A 20,963-nucleotide genomic window follows, 5' to 3' on the forward strand; every position below is an offset into this window, starting at 1 on the left:
CCCAAACTTAATCTACCTATAAATATACTCAATTTGCAATCTACCTTATTTGGGTCACTTCGCTCTCTTTATCGAGAGGGGACCTGTGAACTGCCGTTCACTGAGAGTTTGTATACTCTCGGAAGATAACTTCCTCTTGCGCAAGGTGCTGTGTGACCCCGTCACACTTGGTAGCACTTGTATTCAATCCACGTAGACTACCTGAACCTCCGAAGTTCGTTGCCATGGATAGGAACGACTTCTCCCATTTGAGCGACTCTCAAATCGAGTCGGTTCGGAAGATGGCAGGCATCTTCGGGATGGAGGCCCTGCAGAGCCTGGTGGTGTCTACACCGGCTGAGCAGCTCGAGCGCGTCAATGCATTCGACGCGTACGAGCAGGGCCTCATCGCGCATGTGCGGGAGAACCTGCAGGCTCCGGCGGCGGAAGCAAATCCGCCTCACCCGAAGCCAAGACGGCTGAAGGTAAAGCCGTATGAAGGGAAGGAAGGCGAGAACCTTCACTTCTGGGTCCGAGAAGTAGAGCTCGCGATGGACGCGGCTCTGATCTCGACCGAGCAACTGCGTGTTGCTTTTGCACTCTCCAACCTTAGCGGTCGTGCTAAGAGTTGGGTGTACACTCGGGAAGCAACATCCACTGGATGTTTCACATCCTGGGCTCAGCTGTGCGAACAGCTCCGAGCCGCGTTCCTCCCGGCGAACTACGAGTACCGCCAGCGTTCGCGCTTCCTCGCGTGTAAACAAAGAAGGCGCGAACTGCACGAGTATGTGCAAGAGATACGGGAGCTCACGGCGTCCCTAGTGGGAAACCCACTCAATGAACACATCAAGATGACTGTGCTCATGGACGGCCTTCGAGTGGGCCCCGCACGCACTCAGCTGTTCCGGGTGCAGGCAAGCACCCTTGAAGAGGCAATTCAAGTGGCTCTTCAAGAAGAGTACAGCCATCGCCAGGCGCGTACACCGGCCTCAGCGTGGCCTGGGAGCTCCTTGTCGGCTCCCGGTCGAACAAGCCCCAACGGACCAGTTCCCATGGAACTCGGGTCCGCCGAACAGCGTGACATCCGCTGCTTCGGCTGTGGGAAGATGGGCCACTTCAAGCGCGACTGTCCCGCGGAAAGACTCCGCAGACGGTCCTTCCCCAAGCCCGTCCTCAAGGGTCGCTGGCAGAAGCCAGGATTCCGGGGACAGGGGAACGCAGGGAACCAGTAGGGGCGGGGCGTCCTACTGGGGAAGAACTAAGTCTTTGTGATGGGTGCGCGGGTGGCGCGTACCACGGGGACTTAGCCCCTGAGAGTCTTCGCACTCTCGAATCGGCGAAGAGCAGCGGCGGGTTGCTCGTAGTACACGGATGTGTACGGGGATACGATCATTTCTTTAGAACCACACCGGACTTCTGGGGCGTCGAAGAATTTCGCACGCCGCCAGGCGGTTGCTCGTAACAGCAACAAGTTGTCCGAAGCTTTGAGAGAAAGCAAGGGCAACGGGACGGTGTCAGTGCGACTGGCCGACGGGAAGGTCGTCACTGTCCCCAACGTCCAAGTGGATCTGGCTGTCAAGTTTGAAGACTTTGACAGCCTCGAACAGTTCACTGTTCTCGATATGGATCCATATGATATGATCCTGGGCATGCCCTGGCTTGAGAAGCAGGAGCCCTGGATCGACTGGCGAGGCAAGGCAATCGGTGCCAGCCGCCCTGCGCAGTCCGACAGAGCATTGGTGAGTCATGTTCCCACCTCTGTCAGGACCCGGGGCGCCCGCGAGGGCTGCCGGGGTACCAAAGCATTCGGCAGATGCTTGGGAGTCGTCGACGTATATGACGACTCCGAGGATGTTTTGATGGTGGCCGCGCCCAGAAGAGGCGCTGGCCAAGTGGGTAACTTAGGTCCACAGGCGGGTAACTTAGTTCCGCAGACAGCTGCAGCTGTCATGAACACTGAGAACAGCGTGTTCAGAGTGGGTAACAGAGTTCCACTCACGGTCGCCCAGACCTTAACTGAAGAGGAAGACGTCGGATACGCTTCCTGTGTGGGTAACACAGTGCCACACGCGGTCGCCCAGACCTTAACTGAAGAGGAAGGCGTTGAACACGCTTCCTGTGTGGGTAACACAGTGCCACTCACGGTCGCCCAGACCTTAACTGAAGAGGAAGACGTCGGATACGCTTCCTGTGTGGGTAACACAGTGCCACACGCGGTCGCCCAGACCTTAACTGAAGAGGAAGGCGTTGAACACGCTTCCTGTGTGGGTAACACAGTGCCACACGCGGTCGCCCAGACCTTAAGTGAAGAGGAAGGCGTTGAACACGCTTCCTGTGTGGGTACAACAGTATCACACGAGGCCACGAGTGCCTCGGATGTCGTAGCGACGACATCCCTAGACGTGGGCAGCAAAGCTCCCCGTCACAGACGCCGTCGACAAAGACACCGCCGCCGCCTCAAGTCGGATCCGAACTTCGTTCCGATCGACGTCGCTTCAAGCGACTCGGAGTTAAGGGCCCGGGCTCCTCCGACAAGGCCGGTGGAAGAGTGTTATCACATCTTCGATGGCGAGACAGCTTTACCCGTCAAGGCATCTGGTGTCCACTTGGAACCGTTGCCAGAGGTTGCGGAGATACTGAACCTCGAGGAAATGACGGATGAGTCTTTCCTGGCCAACCTCAAGGCTGGAGAGATTGCTGAGATGGTACTCATGAGACCTGAGACCACTCAGGAGGAGCTGAACTCCTCCTCTGTCTTGGACGAGATCGTCCTGGAAGACATGAACAAGCAGCGTCAGGCGCGCTTGGGTTCTGAGATTCTCAAGAACCCCAAGGATCCGGTGTATCCTTTGGTGACGGAGTATGCGGACGTGGTGAACAAACACCCACCGACCCAACTCCCACCGGATCGAGGCGTACGGCACGATATTGATCTCGTGCCCGGCACAAAGTATTGTGTCACGAGGCAATGGCCTCTCCCGCGCGAACAGTGCGAGGTCATTGATGCCTTCTTCGCCGCGAAAGCGAAGGCAGGAATGGTGCGGGAATCGAAATCCCCGCACTCGACGCCGACTTTCTGCGTTCGGAAGCCGAACGGAAAGTGGCGTCTGGTTCACGCTTATAACAAGCTGAACGACGCAACGGTGCCGGCCCAAACACCGATCCGACGAAATGATGTGTTGTTGAACAACATGGCTGGGAGCGTACTGTACAGTGCGCTGGATTTGGTAGATGGATACTACCAAATCCTGATGCGAGAGAGTGACATCCCGCTCACCGCGGTAAGCACTCCAAGCGGCATGCTTTGGGAGTGGCTCGTCATGCCGCAGGGCTTGTCTAACGCCCCGGCGACGCTCAATCGCCTGGTGACGCAATTGTTCCGCCCTTTGCGTACCTTCGTACAGACGTACTTCGACGACATATTCGTCCATAGCCGTGCCGAGGGAGGCAAGACGGCCATGAAGGTGCATCTAGGACACCTCCGTCGAGTGTTGGACGTGATGCGAGCGAACAAGCTCTACGCCAACATCGACAAGTGCGTTTTCGCGTCACCAGAGATTAAAGTTCTCGGTTGCTTCGTCAGCAACGTGGGCGTTCGGGCTGACCCAGACAAGGTCAAGGCCATAGCAGCATGGCCGACGCCCCGATCCCAGAAGGATCTTCGAAAGTGGTTGGGCTTGGCCAACTACCTTCACAAGTACAGCGCTGGGTACGCGGGCTTCGCTAAGCCCTTGTCGAGCCTCCTTCAGAAGGACGTCGACTGGCGCTGGGAACAAGAGCACCAGGATGCTTTTGACAGCATCAAGTCCAGTCTCCAAGAGGCCCCTGTCCTGGCTCTGCCGGACGAGACGAAGCCGTTTAGCGTCGTCTGCGATGCCTCCGACTACGCCATCGGGTGTGCATTGCTGCAGGACGACACGGCTGGACAGGAACGAGTCATCTCGTTCCAGTCCCGGCAGCTCAAAGCCGCCGAGCGGAACTAACCTGTCCATGACAAGGAGCTCCTGGCAATGAAATATGCCCTTGTGAAGTTCCGTGTTCACCTTCTGGGCTCTAGGCCCTTTGTGATCTACACAGACCACGCGTCCTTGAGGACGGCGACTAACTCGCCTCACCTCTCCCAAAGGATGGCGAGGTGGCTGTCCTTCTTCGCGGAATACAACTTCCGCGTCGAATACAAGCCGGGCAAGCTCAACGTGCTTGCGGACGCCCTCTCTCGGCGTCCCGACTATGAGTTGGCCCACATCACGCGGGTGACAACGGATCTATATGATCGGATACGCATGGCGTATCGGGACGATGAGGCTATCGCGCCTATCGTCAAGTTCCTTAAGGCCGGAACGAGCGCGAAGTCCGACTGGCTCTCGTCGCGACAGCGCTCACGGCTCCACCGATATGAGTTGAAGGAGGGCCTCCTCTATTATCGGGTGGAGCCCACTGATCCTCCACGGGTGGTTGTACCCAACGACGAGGATCTGAAGTTCGACATCCTCGCGGAGGCGCATGACGCGCCCTCCAGCGGCCACTTGGGCCGCGAGAAGACCTTTCTGTCGGTCTCTCAGTCCTTCTGGTGGACCCACATGTACAAGTGGGTCGCCCGGTACGTCAAGACATGCGAAATATGTCAGCGGGTCAGACCCGCAGGGCACTCTTCGGCTCCACTACAGAGCCTGCCCGTACCGGCTGATTTTTGGAAGTCGATGAGTCTTGACTTCATCTTTGGGCTTCCCGCCGACGGACACGGCAACACCGGAATTTTGGTGTTCGTGTGTCGGCTGAGCAAGATGATACATCTTGCCCCAGTTCCCGTCACTGTAACGGGCGAACAAACCGCAAGGTTGTTCGTCGATGGCGTGTTCCGCTATCACGGTCTCCCGGAGACGATTGTCTCGGACCGAGACCCGCGGTTCACTGCTGCGTTTTGGAAAACGCTGTTCCCTTTGCTGGGAACTCGTCTGCAGATGTCCACTGCGGATCATCCGCAGACAGACGGCCAAACATAGCGCGTCAATCGAGTGCTCGAGGACACTCTGCGCAGTGTGTGCGCGGCAGCGCCACGTACGTGGTCGTCGCAGCTTCCAGTTGTTGAGTTTGCGCTCAACAACGCGGTGCACGCGTCCACGGGGTTCACGCCGTTCTACTTGAACGGCTTCCGCCACCCCAGAGTGCCTCTCACTCTTCGAGGAGACACTGACTCCTCTATTCTAAGTGGGGGAGAGGCTCGGAAAGCCCTTTCCTCCCAGGTCTCGGATGTGAGACCAGTTTCGCTGCGGAAATAGGTGGAATCCTTTATGGATACCAAGCTGAACATTGTCAGCAGGGTCCGCGATGCCATGGCAGCGGCCCAAGATAAACAAAAGGAGTACTCAGACAAACAAGGAAGAGGAAACTTAAGTATATTTGAGGTTGGTGACTTAGTGTTGCTAGACACGAGGAACCTACCTCTAGACACTGTTAGCTCTGTCGGCAGCAACAAACTGAAGCACCGCTTCATCGGAACTTTTGCAGTCCTGGCCAGACATGGTGCGTCGTACACCATCGACCTTCCAAAGTCAATGACGACGCACCCGACGTTCTATGTCGGACGTCTTAAGCGGTACATTGACCCGCAGGGGGTTGCTGACTCGCAGATCCCCCTTGACCCAGCTCCTCGAAGCGAGGGCCGGTCACAGTCGTCGACGAGGGCGTCGGAGCAGGCACCCAAGTCTCGGTCGGGACGGCAAGGCTGCGGTCAAGACCGTACGCCGGAGGGGCTCCATACGAACGGACCCCGGCGCCATACGCTGAGTACGCCGGGTACGCACCATACGCGTACGTCTGGGAGTGTGCCGCAAGCGGCTCCGGACGTGGCAACAAAGCCTCGATCCGTCGGATCATGCGAAAGGCCTCGTCCAGATCGGACGAAGAGGCCCGGCGATCCACCCGCAGGTGCAGGCTCGCGACCTCTCGCTCCACCAGGTCCAGGCGGCCCGCAAGACGAGCGAGCTCGCCCTGATTCCCGGCCTGGGCGGCAGCATTACCGCCAGTCCCAAGGCCAAGTGCAATCTCAAGCACGAAACACGCTGACGGAGGCGGTCAACCTCAGGGTCCTGTGTCGGACCCGCAGTCGGAGCACTCGGACGAGAGTGGCTCTCGGGAGGCGCCGAGTACTCGTACTTGTACGAGGGCACCTCCGCCCCTGCTTGACCGGAATGGAGAAGCCCACTTCCACGTGGAGCGGATCCTCCAGGAGCAACGGTGTCGCGGCAAGCGACAGCTCCTCGTGAAGCGGAGGGGTTATGCCCACTCCGAGAACTCGTGGGAGCCGATTAAACGGCTCCTGATTGACTGCCCGAAGGCTGTCGCAATCTGGGAACAGAAGCGGCGGCAGCTTCATAAGTAGTCCGGGGCTTCTTGCCCGAACGGGGTACGGTCAACGAATACATACCGTACCCGCGCTCATCGTGAGCGCTAGAAGCCGCGCGCTTCAGGATGTCCCTTGGCAGCATACGCTTGCTGATCAAGTGGGCAAACCTCACACGAAGATCACGCTGGTCCAGGATGTGGGACAGCTGCTGATCTTCATGGAGTTCCCATAACTCCGTGGGCGAGTACTTGAGAGTCTCCACCCACGCCCAGACCATGTCCTCACAAGAACCCCACGTGGGACAGTTCTCGGGCATAACCCAGGGGTATCCCCAAACAGGATAGAGACCGCCCCGGGTCTCGGGCTTCTTACGACAAGTCGTGAAGTCCTTAAGGGGAATGCGGTGTTGCGCGAGAAGCACACACCGAGCAGCCTCCAAGTTGTCGACGAACAACTGTTCTTTCTGAACAAGGGCTCGTTCATAGATGCCCCTAGAAGTGTGGCCGCCCACAAGGCCACGAGGAGCGACAAGAAGCTCTAAGAAGAGGTCAGCCCCAGAGCTCTCCTCGGGAGGCCAATACCCTCTTGAGTTGATGGCAGCTCCCTGGCTGACGGGTGCTGCCACCGAACCCCCACGCACACGCTGAGCAGCTTGGAAATCCTCCTGCTGCTGGTCGAGGTCATTTGAGACCTCCCGGGGCTCAACAATGGCACCCTCCTCTTCCTCTTCTTCCTCCTTCTCCTCCTCTTCATCCGAGGAGCCGAAGAGACTCTGATAGGAGCGTCGAGTCTCCTTCTCCTCGCGGAGTGGAGACTTAGAGGCGGTACGCTTCTTTGAGGGCTTGGCGCCTTCGGCTTTAGAGGCCTTAGCGCGCGCAAGATCCTCGGCAAGCGAGAGACGTTTGCGAGGATTCTCTTCCTCATCGCCACCGGCTTTGGGAGCGCCCTTAGCCTTAACGGCCGGACTCTCAGAGCGCACAGAGGTCCTGGAACTGTGATCACCGTGATCACTAGCGGGCGACTGCACGCTGCCTTCTTTGTGCTCACTGGGCACTAGGCTGTGCCCTCCCACAGAACCCGCAGGAGCCTCCTGAGTGCTCTCGGACTCGGCATCGTCTTCACTGCCCGAGTTGAACTCGCGGTCTACGAACCGAGGGTTCGGACGGTTGTCTGAAGACGAGGGCGACGGACTGCGGCGCCTGCTTGCGCGCTTGTCCGCAGCCGCGTCACCCGAGGAACCGATCGCCTCGGAGGCCACCTGAGTAGCCTCCTTGAGTGCAGAGCCTTTGCCGTGAGGCTTAGTGCTCTTGACCTGCGCCTTACCGGCTGCAGCCTTGGAGCGTGTCTTAGCACCGCTCTTAGTAGTGCCGCGAGGCATGTTAACGGTCGAAGTGGAGACCTTGACGAAGAGCGCACAGGTTGCTGCTCGAGGCTCTAACTGTGAAGTGAGCCTCCGCCGCGCTCGCGCGGCCAAGTCGATGGTTTTCGACTTTGAGAATGAGAGTTTGTGACGAACACCTCATCATTCTGATTGGTCGGTAAACCGAACCTAAGTGGGGGAGGATGTAACGGGGTACGTAGCCCTAAGTGTACCCTGGTTACATGAAGTGTGACACTTCACACTTCAGGAGTATGACACGTCATACTCTGAGATATTTGGTACAAGGTACCAAGGTCGTTCAAAGCCAACCATTGGTTAAATGACATTGCATTTCTATAGGTAACTAGCAGTTTGTATTAAACCCAAACTTAATCTACCTATAAATATACTCAGTTTACAATCTACCTTATTTGGGTCACTTCGCTCTCTTTAATCGAAGAGGGGACCTGTGAACTGCCGTTTACTGAGAGTTTGTATACTCTCGGAAGATAACTTCCTCTTGCGCAAGGTGCTGTGTGACCCCGTCACAGGCGCCCGGAAGTGCGTTGAAACCCCCGGCTCCATACACAAACCAAGTCAAATTACGGCTGATAAGAAATCGGCGGAAAGAACACGGCCTAGTGGAGAGCACACAGGTGTGAGGAAGCTGATGAAGACGAGCAAGGACCAAGAGCAGGAGGTGAGGGTCCAACAAACGGAGCTCAAGCAGGATGCGGAAGGACACGACCGCAACTGGCAGGGAGGCCCGCCCAAGGTAGACGACGGAGGATGGCAGACAGCAAGCAGAAAAAACAAGGCAGGGAAGACTACAGAGCGATACGGAGACCGGAGAACCTCACAGGAAGACCCGCAGCGCAAGGCGGGAGGACGCAGCTTTTCTCCGATTCGACGGCAAGGGAAAGAAGGCACTCAGGCTAAGTTCAGTGGGCGCAAAGCTGGAGAAGCAGATCAAGGCGATGGCACCAGAGTTTACGCTCAGCTCATAATGTATCTTCTAAACACAGCCCCAAGCACCTACGTGCTACAAACGGTGCTGAGACTACGAGAACTGGCAACGGAGAGGAGGTTCCGGGCATATCTCAGGAAGATGCAGTAACATTATGCTAATGAGGAGGAGAAGGCGCTCATGAGGGAGACATGGGACGACACGCCATCCCAGGAAGAGCAAGAGAAATATAGAGGTGTGACTTGCAAGTGGGACTGTGCCAATGAGGAATACCGACAACGTCTATCAACGCTCTTGGAAACCTGGGTACTCAAAGACAGGATGATGCAGGCTGAGTTGGAAACGCGGCTACGGTGCTTCACACTACAGAACATTCCACTTGAGCCAGTCGGATCGGTTGAACAAGATGAAATCCTTCAATCATACAAAGAAACTGTCACTAATAACGAAGTGGGTACACCCACCTCAAATTCAACGAACGACGGGAATACCAGCGCTTGTATCAACTCTGCATGCAGCCCTCAGAAAAGATCACCAGACTTCTAATGAGAACTGCAGAAGAGGACAAAGCCTTAGACATGATCATCAAGGGACAGCTGGAAGTGCCAGTACCTCCACGCTTTCTCATACAGTCGATGGATGCAAGAGAATTGGCGGCTTTCACAGACATATTTATGGCCATCGAATACCCGCTCTACGCGCATTTGCTTCCAGGCCATCGCTTCGGACCAAACATGACCAAGCAAGCCATCTTGCAGCACGCGAATATAGGAGCAGAGGCAGCTCCTCCACAAAAGCAGTAGATTGCGGAATTCAAAGCAGCAATCTCCAGAATTGAAGTCGATACAGACGCGAGAGTGTTAAAAGTCACTTTCAAAGGGAAGCGTTCAGCACAGAAATGGGTGGGATGGCGTGTCCCACTGGCGATGAAGATGATTAAGCTTGTTGACTATGAACATCAACGGCAACAAGCGCAGATCACGCATGCGGTGGTGCAGCTAGACCTCTACAGCTTCAAAATGATTGTTACAACCGGAAAGATGACATCCACGGACATGTACTGGCTGCTATCCAACAAATTGGGACTCAAGGTTCAGGCACTAGCACATTCGGAAACAGCAGGAGCGAGTATCAATGATAAACAGTGGGACGTGGATATTTATGCAGCAGCTTGCCCTCAGCAATTAAGACGTGTCGCGAAGGTGGTGCTAGCCAACACCACTATAGTCGTTTACCACCACACGGTGTACCAAGGATGGCCTTGTGCACTATGCGCGGCACCAGATCACCCGGCACGCTACTGCAAGATAGCAATGGAGCAGATCGACGAAACGAAAGCAAACCACACCCTAGTACTGGACGGCAAAGTCCCATCGACGACCGGAAAGGAAGGAAGAGAATACCAGCCAGAGACAATGCCTAAGACAGTGGAGGAGCTGATAATGCAGATTCAAAAGACTGCAGGGCGGAGGACGGCCAGTACAACGAGGAACAGCACAGAAAGAGAAGGTGACCGCCCGTCGTTACCGAGCGAGTGGGAACAATGTCATCACGAAATCAACGTCGAGCAAGACGACGAGCTGGAGGACAAGCAGGCGTCTCCGGCTTCAATGGTCCGTGAGACAGCAGTTGACGACGACATTGACATGCAACCCGCAGACCATGGGGCTGCATTCCACCGAGGAGACACCACAGATCAGGCAGTGCGCGAAGGGCTGGGCTCGTCCACAAACGAGAAAAGGACGACGACTCCGCGAACAAAACAGACTCCCCTACGGGTTAGTACCAGCGAAGGTTGGGAATGTCAGTCACAGAAGGAACACATCGACCAGCTTCGCTCAGCGGCTTAAACACCATCATCACACGAAGGCTGGCTGATACATGGGACTGTGAGGACAAATGGGGCCATGGCAGTGGAGGTGGGGCTGAACAAGAAGCGTACGATCGGCAAAAGGTGGACAAGAAGATTAAGCTCGAGCCAGTCCAACGTTCACAAGTCAAGCTGGTGCTTAGACCACAGCAGGAGCAGGAAATTAATGGACGGACGGCCGCTGAGAGACTCCCAAACACCGAGCAGAAGGCTCAAGCTCAGGGTGCAGCCAAAACGACGACATCCCGAACTACGTCACCCAAACGAAAACTGCCAACAGCGAAGGAGGCAGAGGATCGCCCCTCCAAGGAGAGAAGGCAGGAGACCCGAATCCCGCAGGGTAATACCAGGCAGGAGGCTCGATCAGAATCCCCAAACAAACGCAGCTCTGTTCGAAGAGGTAGTGGCGACTCGAGCTGCCGACAACAGTACATCCACCTCTTCCTGGAGAAAACGCTGAACAAGACTGAATTGGAATGGAAGAATATGACCGCAGAAGACGGAGGAATAGCAGTGACAGCAGCGCCACCTCAACTACCAGGTAGCACAGGTATCACTCTGAAGAAGGACCAATCAGATGCCGAGCTGACAGATCGCAGCTACAAAGGAGAAGAGTGCAGAATTACAAAAATATTGCCAGCGACGAATGAAGGCAAACACTTCAATGCGTGGATGGCTCTGGTAGGGGGTACAATTGTAGATGTTGCGGCAACAGGGCACTGCGGATGGATTGCAGGCTATGCCTCACTGAAGAATATAGCCGAAGGGTTACTTCATCCAGGCTCCAAACTGGCGGATGACATCAACCTGTTTAAGAAGGACGTACGGAATGGAATGCTGACCAATCTCCAGGACGAATTCGCTGCCTACCCCAGCGATCTGGACACGGGATTAGAAGAAAGTGGCATCAGGACTCCAAAGGATTCCCCCTTTGAAGTAGGAAGTCGATACTGGACCGGCTGGGAGTCATATCCACAAGAAGATCTCGGTGGCGAAATTCCTTAACCCTTGCGTTTAGCTGCTGGGTGGCTTCAGGGGATTCCTTGAAAATTCTTAAGGTCACCGACTGGTGACCGCAACAATCTGCCAGCAGCTGGAACAGTGTCCCGATCTTATGTTTGGTTCGGAGAGTGTAGTCACGCTTGATCAGACGGTTGAACTGCTCCACCGGGTTGTTTGTGGTGGCGTATCCACTGGGGGTATGGAAGCATTGCCAACGCCAAAATGAACTTGTCACCCACGTACGTTCAAAATAGCCTTGGAACCAAATCAGCTGCTCTTCATCCGCCCACTTTGCTAGAACCTCTTTCACTTGTTCGTCATAGGCATCTTGGCTATCCGCGAAATGGAGGTCATAGATGTCCGCCATCACTTTTTTGGACAGGTGATCCGGTACGCCCTTGAGTTTTTCGTGAACCTTGGCCATCACATGATAGAAGCACATCAAGTAGACAAATTCACAATCGATACCAAAGACTCGTGTCACAGCGTTCTGTTAGGCAGCTTCCACATCGGCCATGACGAACCTGACCAACAGTTGTCGCCCCCCAGACACGGAAGTAAAAACCCTGCGGTGCTCGGTCAGCGCTGTCACGTAAATGTCCTCATAGCGTTGAGATGTGATGAAAAGTGCCACGAGGTGAAACGAGCGACACTTGTCAGAGATGCCACACACAATGACAGGATACCCGACTTGGTTCAACTTAAACGTGGCGTCCATGTGAAACACAAATGACTCTGGGTCGCGGGCCGCATTCAGTAGAAGACGCTTCGTTGTCAGCCCCACCAAAAAGAGCTTTTCGTCAGAGCCGTTCCCCACATCTGGTTTGCCGTGTGCTTTACGTTTCCATCCAAACGAGAAAGGATTCGTGTCTGAGACGGTCGGGCCATAAGCCAACTGGTCGATCTGGCCCAGGATTTCGTCATAATCGTCATTGGTGCAGATGTTTCTTAGAGTAACTGCTGACGAACCACTGCACTTGACGTAGCGTTGGCATCTCTGTCTCAGTCAGCCCAAATCGCCGAGCCATCCCATTGCGAATCCGAGCGGGCTTCAACCCTTGCGTAGCCATTTCACGACCGTAGTCCTTAAGTCGGGGGGTTATCTTGGTTTTTTATGGACCTTTCACCAGCGTCTCGTGAGCACCAGTCTCCATTATGGTGACGCCGTTAAGGCTTTGGCACGTGAGCACCTTCCCCTTCCACCGACACGCGTCATATGGCGTGGCTGCGCTGCATGTTTCCGAGGAACACCTAAGTAGCTGGTACCGCATCTTGTGTGGCTTGGTCAGTGCACACACCACACACGGAACCAGCTGAATCTTCACAATAATGAACGCCTTCATGTCTTCCATAAGCAGCTGAGAATCCTCGCGAGCCATGTCGCTGCAGACAGTCGTCCATTTGGTCGTCGTGGGCATCTTCCGTTGAGGGAGGGGAAGGAGGGCTTCAAGGTTCAGTTTTTACTGTATGAAGAAGGATCTTTGCTGTAAAGAAAGGATATATAGGGCGGTGATTGGCTCATAGCAGGTCGTGATTCGCTAATATTTATAGACACCCGAGGTTGGTGTGTTTTGGCCTATGCTGTGGCACACGTTTAGATAGTGTGGTGTGATGTGACGTTAATGTGTCCCACGCATATTGTATGAGCCATCCCATTTTCTGTGTGTCAGACCTTGTTTCTGTGTGATTTACCGGTTCTGTCGGTAGACGTGACGATGTCACTCTTGTGCATCATCACAACGTCCTTACTGAACCCAAGACATTTGCGTACGGCTGTTTTTGGGCAAGAAGGTGTCAGCTCTGCCGACGCCCCGAGAAGCCGAGGCAAATCCTTTCTCCCAGTTTTTGTGTCAGACACTACGCCAGATTCAAAAGCTCAACATGGTAAGGCGCCGTTGATGGCTACACATCACACACTAAGGGGTCTCACTAACCGTTCTCTCCATCGACACAGCACCCACGCGACGACGAACGCGGCAAAATGGAGGCGCTACTGCACCAGATCGTGCTGGAAGAGCAGCAGAAAATGGTCCAATTGGGCTTCGTGGAGACGTGCATTCCGTCGCCTGACAGCGCCGCACGTTGCAGCGTCTTTATGAGTGCGAACTGGCACATCTGCCGTCGCTTACTGCTCGTTATCGTGAGTGGCAATGGCATCCAACCGGGTATTTGGAGCCGTTCGCTCGTCCTGGAAGCCACGGAGAACCCGAACCAGTATCGCTCGGGCTCTATGCTTCCGTATCTGCACACTGCGCTGTCTAAAGGCTACGGCGTCGTGGTCATGAACCCTAGTACCAATACCGTGAGTGTCGGTAGCGAAAAGATCCCTATTCCGTACTCCAGCACACCCGAACTACACGTCCGCTACGTATGGGAGGCGTACGGCGTTCGAGCGTCATGTTCACAAGTCTACATCGCTGCGTATGGACGTGGAGGCTCCTTAACCAAGCACTTGGTCTGCACACAGCCGCTTCTACGCTCCAAACTGGCAGCTATCGCCTTCATCGAGTCGAGTCATCGAGTGGAAGCCGATGATACGCAGGAAGTAAGAGGCTTACTCGGTACTCGAGCCATCAACTGGCAGCGATCCAAGGAGAGTCCAGGGACGCAGCTACAGGACTGCACTCAGCTGGGTTGTCTCAGTCTCTCGGCTGGCGAACCCACGTCTCCAGCCGAACAAAAGTCCTCCAACACCGCGTGGACTATCGCAGCCAGTATGGACACCGTGTTCGCCTTCTTCGACAGTGCACGCGGCTCCATGCCCGACAAAGTGGCAGAGGACGAGCTGATGGACGAAATGAGCCGACTGTCCCAGTACGCGTACGCTGGAGCCGCTGCCATGTCGTCGGCGCCACACCAACAAGAACACTTAGAGGACGCCGAGTTCCACGTCGAGGAAGACGTGGGCAACCACCTCGGAAGACGAAGCAATAGTGCACGCAGTTCTCGACGCAGTATGGTCATCTCCACGTCCATGAGCGTCAACGACTTCGACTTGCTGTCTGTAGTCGGTAAAGGAGCGTACGGGAAAGTGTTTCTGGCTAAGAAGAAGCACGGGAAGAATGCTGGACGCGTGTATGCGATGAAAGTATTACGCAAGCAAGACGTGTTCAAGAAGAAACAAGTGGAGCACACCAAGTCGGAGCAGCGGATCCTCAAGCACGTGGAACATCCGTTCGTGGTGCGTCTACGGTACGCGTTCCAGAACCACCAGAAATTGTATCTGGTCATGGATTATTACTCGGGAGGATCGCTCTTTGTGCACTTGAGGAAGGAGAAGCGCTTCACGGAGCAACGCGCGTGTTTCTACGCGGCCGAGTTGGTGTTGTCACTGGCTCATTTGCACAATATGCACATCATGTATCGAGACTTGAAGCTGGAGAATATCCTCATGGATAGCGACGGACACGTTGCTATCACAGACTTCGGATTATCCAAAGAGGACGACGAAGGCTCGACGTTTGTGGGGACGCCCGAGTACTTGGCACCGGAACTTCTGTGCAGTCAGAGGACAGCGACGTCATACGGCAACACGATCGACTGGTGGAGCTACGGAGTGTTGGTGTACGAGATGATCCAAGGCCACACGCCCTTCTGGGACAAGAATCGACGTCAAATGTTCCAGAATATATTGAGTAAGGAACCGATATACCCCTCGGAGCACTTTTCGCCTACTGCGACCGATTTCCTGCGACGGTTGCTGGTTAAGAACCCTCGACAACGCTTGGGATGTGGCGCTGACGGCGCGAGGGAGATTATGGGGCACCCGTGGTTCGAGGGAGTGGACTGGGACGCGCTACTTAATCGACGAGTGGAGCCTCCGTTCAGACCCGTAGCGAAAGATATCCACGGCAGTCGAGCGCGTACGAGCAGTGCAGCACTGAACGCGAACTTGCAGTATGTTCCCAACATCTTCAAGCAACAGGAAGTGGCGGATTCTCCGGTTATCAGTGTGCTGGGCTCGTCCACGGGCTCGGGGATCATGGCCATGCACTTCGATGACTTTAGCTACATGGGCAGCGACATTATTGGCTCGAGACGCACCTCGGTCTTCCGAGACAGCGACATTAAAATGGAGTTGGGCGAGTAGGAACCCGTACCGGGTATACTATACACTATACTCACAAGGGAGCAACAACCATCCGGCAGTTGCATTGCTCCTACTACGAGCCTTGGGATCCGTCAACAGCTATCAAAGGCTCGAGGTACGCCCCCCTTCCCCCTTCCAGAGCGGATATCATCATGTCACATTGAGCATATCGTATCTTTCTACGCAAAATGGAGCTGTGTGCTCCTTGTGCAGTTGCATTAATAGTTAAGTCTGAAGAGGAGACTTTTGCAATGTCTTTTGAGTTTCCTACGCTTCAAGGCAATCCGTTTTACATTAAGAAAAATGACAAAATGTGTGGAGATTCACAATGATATTTTTTTCTAGCTTAGAAGCAGCAAAGCGATTGCGCTTACTGCACGACATCGAGTCCCATGGACTTGGCCGAGCCGATGAGCGTCTTGCAGATGGACTGGAGGTCGATGTAGTCCACCATCTCGTCCTGCTGCTTGACCTTGGCGATCTCGTAGATCTGGCGAAGGTGAACTGTACCCACGACCTGCTGACCGGGTGTGGAGGAGCCCGACTTGATGCCGGCAGCCTTCTTGAGGAACCACGAGGTCGGTGGCGTCTTGGTGACAAAGTTGAACGTGCGGTCAGAGTAGGCCGTGAGCACCACAGGCACAGGGATGTTCTCCGTCATCTTGGACGTGCGGTCGTTGAAGGCCTTACAGAACTCCATCATATTGACACCCAGAGGACCCAGAGCCTGACCAATAGCCGGCGACGGACTCGCCTTGCCCGCTAGCACACGAAGACGGACCACACCTTTGACTGCGACAGACATGTTGGTACTTTGTAAAGCTCGGCGAGAACAGACCAGATGGAGACGAAACCTGCGTGGGTAGAAAGTAAATACATAGCGTTTAGAGATGCACAAGGTGATGAGAGCAATCGAGACTTTTGAGCGGCAAAGGTGCCATGGCTGACGCACCTTGTTCGGTAGAGACTTTGAGTGGCCGCCGGATTGTTGCAATAGAGACACATGATTGGCTAATAATTCTAAGCAGTGCATCCCTTTCGGATTCTACCCTTTTAAAAAAAAACATTTTGGTTTCTACCTTTTTATTATGAAAAGGTATAAACCGAAGGAGCAAATATTAGAGTTTTTTCAGCAAGGGCCTAAAACGATAAAGCGAACTATCGGTTTATCACAAATCGATAAGCTTCGAGAACCTGGTTAAATGGTTCGCTCGAGACGCATCGCGAGCATGTACGAAGCGTCCGAGCATGCTCGTTCGAAGCCCATTTGCGACCTCCAACGAAGCCAATGCGCATCATTATCAAGAGCCAAGCCCCAGAGCGAACCTGATACGCCTGAACGCGCCAAACCGGTTCACAGGTTGTCTACTATAGTTCCTTTGAATTTAACATTATTCCAGTCTTGGATAAGAATATCTTTGCTTAGAGAACCTTGAATTTAACGTTTCATAATTCGTGTTGCTGAAATCCGTTGCTGTGCTTGAAAATAAGTCATGTGAAACGAATGGCGGGACCCCGGTTCTCCATCACAAACCGGTTTAGAGATACACAAAATATTTATTTATTATGGATTACCTTAAAGTCGGAGGTGGGCTAAAGAGCTGAAAAATCGAAGACCTCCGATCCACGACGGTATCACTAGTAGTGATTCACTACAAAGAGGATTGTCTGTAAAGGGAAATCATCAATTTAGGGCCGCGAAGCCGCATAAATTACTGCCAATCATATACAGTACTCCATTGAACTTGGAAACTATTGGTTATAATAAGCTAAGTACGAATACCTTTAAAATTTTAATATGCAAAAGGGGTGAGCTCTTGGCGCCATATTTTTAGTCAGCTCCTCCAACCAAATGAGGTTGTTGAGCGCCATCCACTCCGTTCAAACATTTGCAAGAAGAAAACAAACGCTTCACTTTTTATTTGTCCGACCCAAGCCATGTCTAAGACTCGCCACACTTACTCTACTGACACCAAGACTGCCATTGTGGCAAAAATACTCAGCGGTGCGGCGGTTCCCGAGGTCGCGGCGCAAACTTACGCAGGAAATTCTCCAGGAGCTTTCTACAGAAAGCAGCAGAACACGTACTAAGTCTCGCAGGAAATCTGCAGTCGCCACCGAAGGCAAAGGCGATGGGGTCCCTCAAGAGACGAGCGCAGCCCAACATATTGTCAATTCCGCTGTAGTGTAGCTAATCAACAATAATGTTAGTTGGATCTTTACACAATGTTTTAGAATTGATAACTTACCACTTTCAGCCAATCCTCAAGAAACAAAATCCAAAAAAGGTGATGAGCAATACGTCTCAAATCCCTCCAGAGCCCCGCCACGGACCGTGGCACGGCGGCCACGGCGGCCACTCTCGTGCTCCATTTATGGTGCGTAGGTCTTCCTAGAAAGTGTCATCTACTGTAATCGACCAACACCTTCGCTTAGCTGTACATGGCGGTGGACCTTGAGCTGCTAGCTGCACAAGACGCAAATTTCCTACTGGACGACGCGACGCCCACCGAATCCGGAGCCCAGGGAGAGCCGGACGATGTGATGGCAGACGTCTGGGGCAATTTGGGGGCGCAAAGTGGAGTTCGAAAACAAAAGGCAACGAACTTGTGGTCAAAACTGAACCCACTGTTGCCGCGAATGAGATAGAAGGGAAAGGGAAATGTGCCAAAGTGCAACGGAAACGGAAACCAGCGAAAGCCAAAGTTGCCGTGGCAAGTGCAACCATGGCGGTGAAAGAAGACAAGAAGCTGACGCCCTTGGAGATCCGTCGGAAACGTAATAGAGAGTCCATGCAACGCGCTAGACGCCGACAACGCGATGACGTCGAGCGGATGAAATTGACCCTTCAACAACTGGAGAAACATTACCAGGCTCTGAATGAAAAATCTCAGGCAAAGCGCCGTCGCGCAAGCAGCAATAACAGTAATGGAGACTCGGACTCGATGTCGCTAGAGGCAAACTACTGCGCCTTGGCGGATCTATCCCATACTCTGATGGAGGAGAAGTTTATGCTCGAGCAAATGCTCGTGGATAAGCAAAAGACACAAAGAAGGTTCCAACAAGTGATGGTAGATCGAAAACAGGAACTGGAGTTGGAGTGTCCGCTTACGACTGACGACTCGACGCTTTATTCGGATTATGAATATGTGCCCATGACAGAAGACCAAGCCAATGAGTATATACGCAACTGCTATCAGCAAATCGAGCCATGGAAGAGACGGTAAAGCCGCTCGTGTCGCCCTTTGAGGTGTCCGACGGAGACAGCTCCGATATTGAGGAATCAAACTCTCCTTCAACTCCAGAGTTGCCGCAACGTTTCAATGCGAAAAAGGGTTGCGCATTCCCACCGTCGGCAACTTTCGGCTGGGAGGTACGTCACGAAACGAACCCTGACGACGACTCTACGTCAGTTTCTCCAAATTTTTCGTGGGGATTACACCACAACAAGCCATGGTTAGTAGCTGGATAAGGGACTCTAAGCCAACTTCTACCCCTTTCCGACGCAAATTACGGTTTGAGGTACTCCAGGTTATCAATGACAGCACGTACATCGCTGGTACTGACATTGAACACCCTGTGCAACACGACAAGGTCATGCGCATGATCTTCCTAAACTTCCGCATGCAAACCGACAAGGGTTATGTAATCGGCCGCCACTCAATCAACCCTTCGTCGCCCGAAGTGCGCGAAATGGCCGAGAGAGACTCGAACTTCGAATACGTCGATAGCTCCAACTGGGTAGAGTTTTCAGCAGGACAGGACGAACGCACGGGCGAGTCTGGCTGCCGTCAAATTCATTGCACGCACCGAGTACAACACACAAGAAGACATGTACGTCCGCCTTGTGAACTCGATATCTCGCACGATGATCTGGGAGCTCGCTGTCGTTCCTTCGTCCTCGCGCTCCCTCCTCCTGCCCTCCTGACACTGACAAGTAGGAGACGCCAGTGCATGGGTACATGTACCGGTACTGTAAGTCTCTGATTGTCCCAGATCAAGTTAAGAAAATTTGTTAATTTATCAGTCGATTTCCAGCTGTGACGTTTCATGTTTCAACTGCTGAATACCATCCAGCACGTTCGAATTCCCTCCTCCTGAATAGTTTCCGTAATTTAACTTGCCGTGAAAGTAAACACGGGACCGATATTTAGGTTTTCCCACCGAAGTAGTCCGAAGATAATATCAGTTGCCGCTTTCGTCGCTGCCGCCTCGTTGGCGTCCACTTTCATTCTGCCGGAGATGCGCACGACGCAGTATTCTTTGTTTAGCACCGACCGAGGAGTGATGAAGTCGGTCCAAAGTGACAGATTGGCTGCCCAGATCGGTCTGTCTTCCTCAGGCTTTCTGTCGACTGTACAGTTCCCTATCGCATACCCTGAGCTCGTCTTCAATCGGAATCGGAGATAGTGCGAGCTAACTACCTTGTCCCGGAAATGTATTCGCCTTCTAAGCACGTACGTGTCGTCGTTGATCATCTGAAATATAGCCATGGACTGTGTGGCTACATCGGCTGGCTTGCGGTAACTCTGCATGGATAACTCGTTGTTCCATGTGTTTTGCATGGCCTGTAGTGCTGTCACGTGGTAGAAAGGCTTCTCGAAGGAGAATAGTATTTCTTCGGCTTCTCGATGGTATCGCACTTTCCACCCCAAGAACGAGGGCTGAGATTTCGTGGTCGAGTCCAATTCTCTTAGCGCTGCATGTTGCGCTATCGACTGTATTGTGGCGAGAATCCGGTCGTGGGTAGTGCGGATGAACTCCCAGACTTCCACCTCCCTGAGCGGTGCCCAGGCGTTGTGTGCACACTGATCTTCAAAAACGCAACGTCGCATGTTAATCTCTTCTTGCATTAATGGTTGGTGCGAATCTTCATACAATCTCTCCAGGGTTTCCTGCAATTTATTCTTCTCGTGAAGAGCTCGTCGAAAATGAAAGTTCTCGTCTTTCAACCTCGCCCCTTCGTTGACCAGGTGTATGTACTCAGATGCTGCTACGGTTGCTGAGGACTGTGATGACGACGCAACACTTGTATCGCAACTCGGAGGCTGTAGAATCCCCCGTCTTACTGCCTCTTGATATCGAGCTTCTAGACGGTGCATTGTCTCACGTAGACTCTGCATCGTCTCCTGCGTGACAAGCAAGACACAAGAACAAACATAAGATAATCAAGGTGATCAAAGGTCCATTACATATACACCCTAGCTCACATACCCTCTCTCTTATACGCGCTACCCGCATTTGATTGCGGTTCTTCCGTTTCCTTCGAGACCGAGGTGATAATTGCGCGACCCCCTCACTGCCGTCTGAGCCCAAGGGCGACGACGATAGGCTCGCAACTTGGCAATT

The 20,963-nt window shown here is 53.7% G+C and overlaps 5 protein-coding genes across 5 annotated transcripts; 3 read left to right on the forward strand and 2 right to left on the reverse strand.

The window, feature by feature from the left end:
* Window positions 1-9,578: 9,578 nt before the first annotated feature.
* On the forward strand, window positions 9,579-11,527 carry PITG_15087 (uncharacterized protein; the record flags this gene model as incomplete). Its single annotated transcript, XM_002898213.1, has 2 exons — window positions 9,579-10,430; window positions 10,547-11,527. 2 exons carry the CDS (start codon window positions 9,579-9,581, stop codon window positions 11,525-11,527), a joined length of 1,833 nt encoding a protein of 610 aa, XP_002898259.1.
* Window positions 11,528-13,505: 1,978 nt separating this feature from the next.
* PITG_15089 (ribosomal protein S6 kinase, putative) lies at window positions 13,506-15,614 on the forward strand (the record flags this gene model as incomplete). The annotated part of the gene is made up of 1 exon (XM_002898214.1): window positions 13,506-15,614. One exon carries the CDS (start codon window positions 13,506-13,508, stop codon window positions 15,612-15,614), a length of 2,109 nt encoding a protein of 702 aa, XP_002898260.1.
* A 370-nt stretch (window positions 15,615-15,984) lies between these two features.
* On the reverse strand, window positions 15,985-16,419 carry PITG_15090 (50S ribosomal protein L11; the record flags this gene model as incomplete). Its single annotated transcript, XM_002898215.1, has 1 exon — window positions 15,985-16,419. The coding sequence occupies one exon, from the start codon at window positions 16,417-16,419 to the stop codon at window positions 15,985-15,987; it is 435 nt and encodes a 144-aa protein (XP_002898261.1).
* A 1,987-nt stretch (window positions 16,420-18,406) lies between these two features.
* PITG_15091 (uncharacterized protein) lies at window positions 18,407-19,542 on the forward strand (the record flags this gene model as incomplete). Its single annotated transcript, XM_002898216.1, has 3 exons — window positions 18,407-18,837; window positions 19,028-19,355; window positions 19,429-19,542. 3 exons carry the CDS (start codon window positions 18,407-18,409, stop codon window positions 19,540-19,542), a joined length of 873 nt encoding a protein of 290 aa, XP_002898262.1.
* A 187-nt stretch (window positions 19,543-19,729) lies between these two features.
* PITG_15092 (uncharacterized protein) lies at window positions 19,730-20,855 on the reverse strand (the record flags this gene model as incomplete). Its single annotated transcript, XM_002898217.1, has 3 exons — window positions 19,730-20,596; window positions 20,684-20,743; window positions 20,829-20,855. 3 exons carry the CDS (start codon window positions 20,853-20,855, stop codon window positions 19,730-19,732), a joined length of 954 nt encoding a protein of 317 aa, XP_002898263.1.
* Window positions 20,856-20,963: the final 108 nt, after the last annotated feature.

The sequence above is a fragment of the Phytophthora infestans genome, genomic scaffold (assembly GCF_000142945.1).
Source record: "Phytophthora infestans T30-4 supercont1.38 genomic scaffold, whole genome shotgun sequence".
In the NCBI taxonomy this organism is placed as follows: domain Eukaryota; phylum Oomycota; class Peronosporomycetes; order Peronosporales; family Peronosporaceae; genus Phytophthora; species Phytophthora infestans.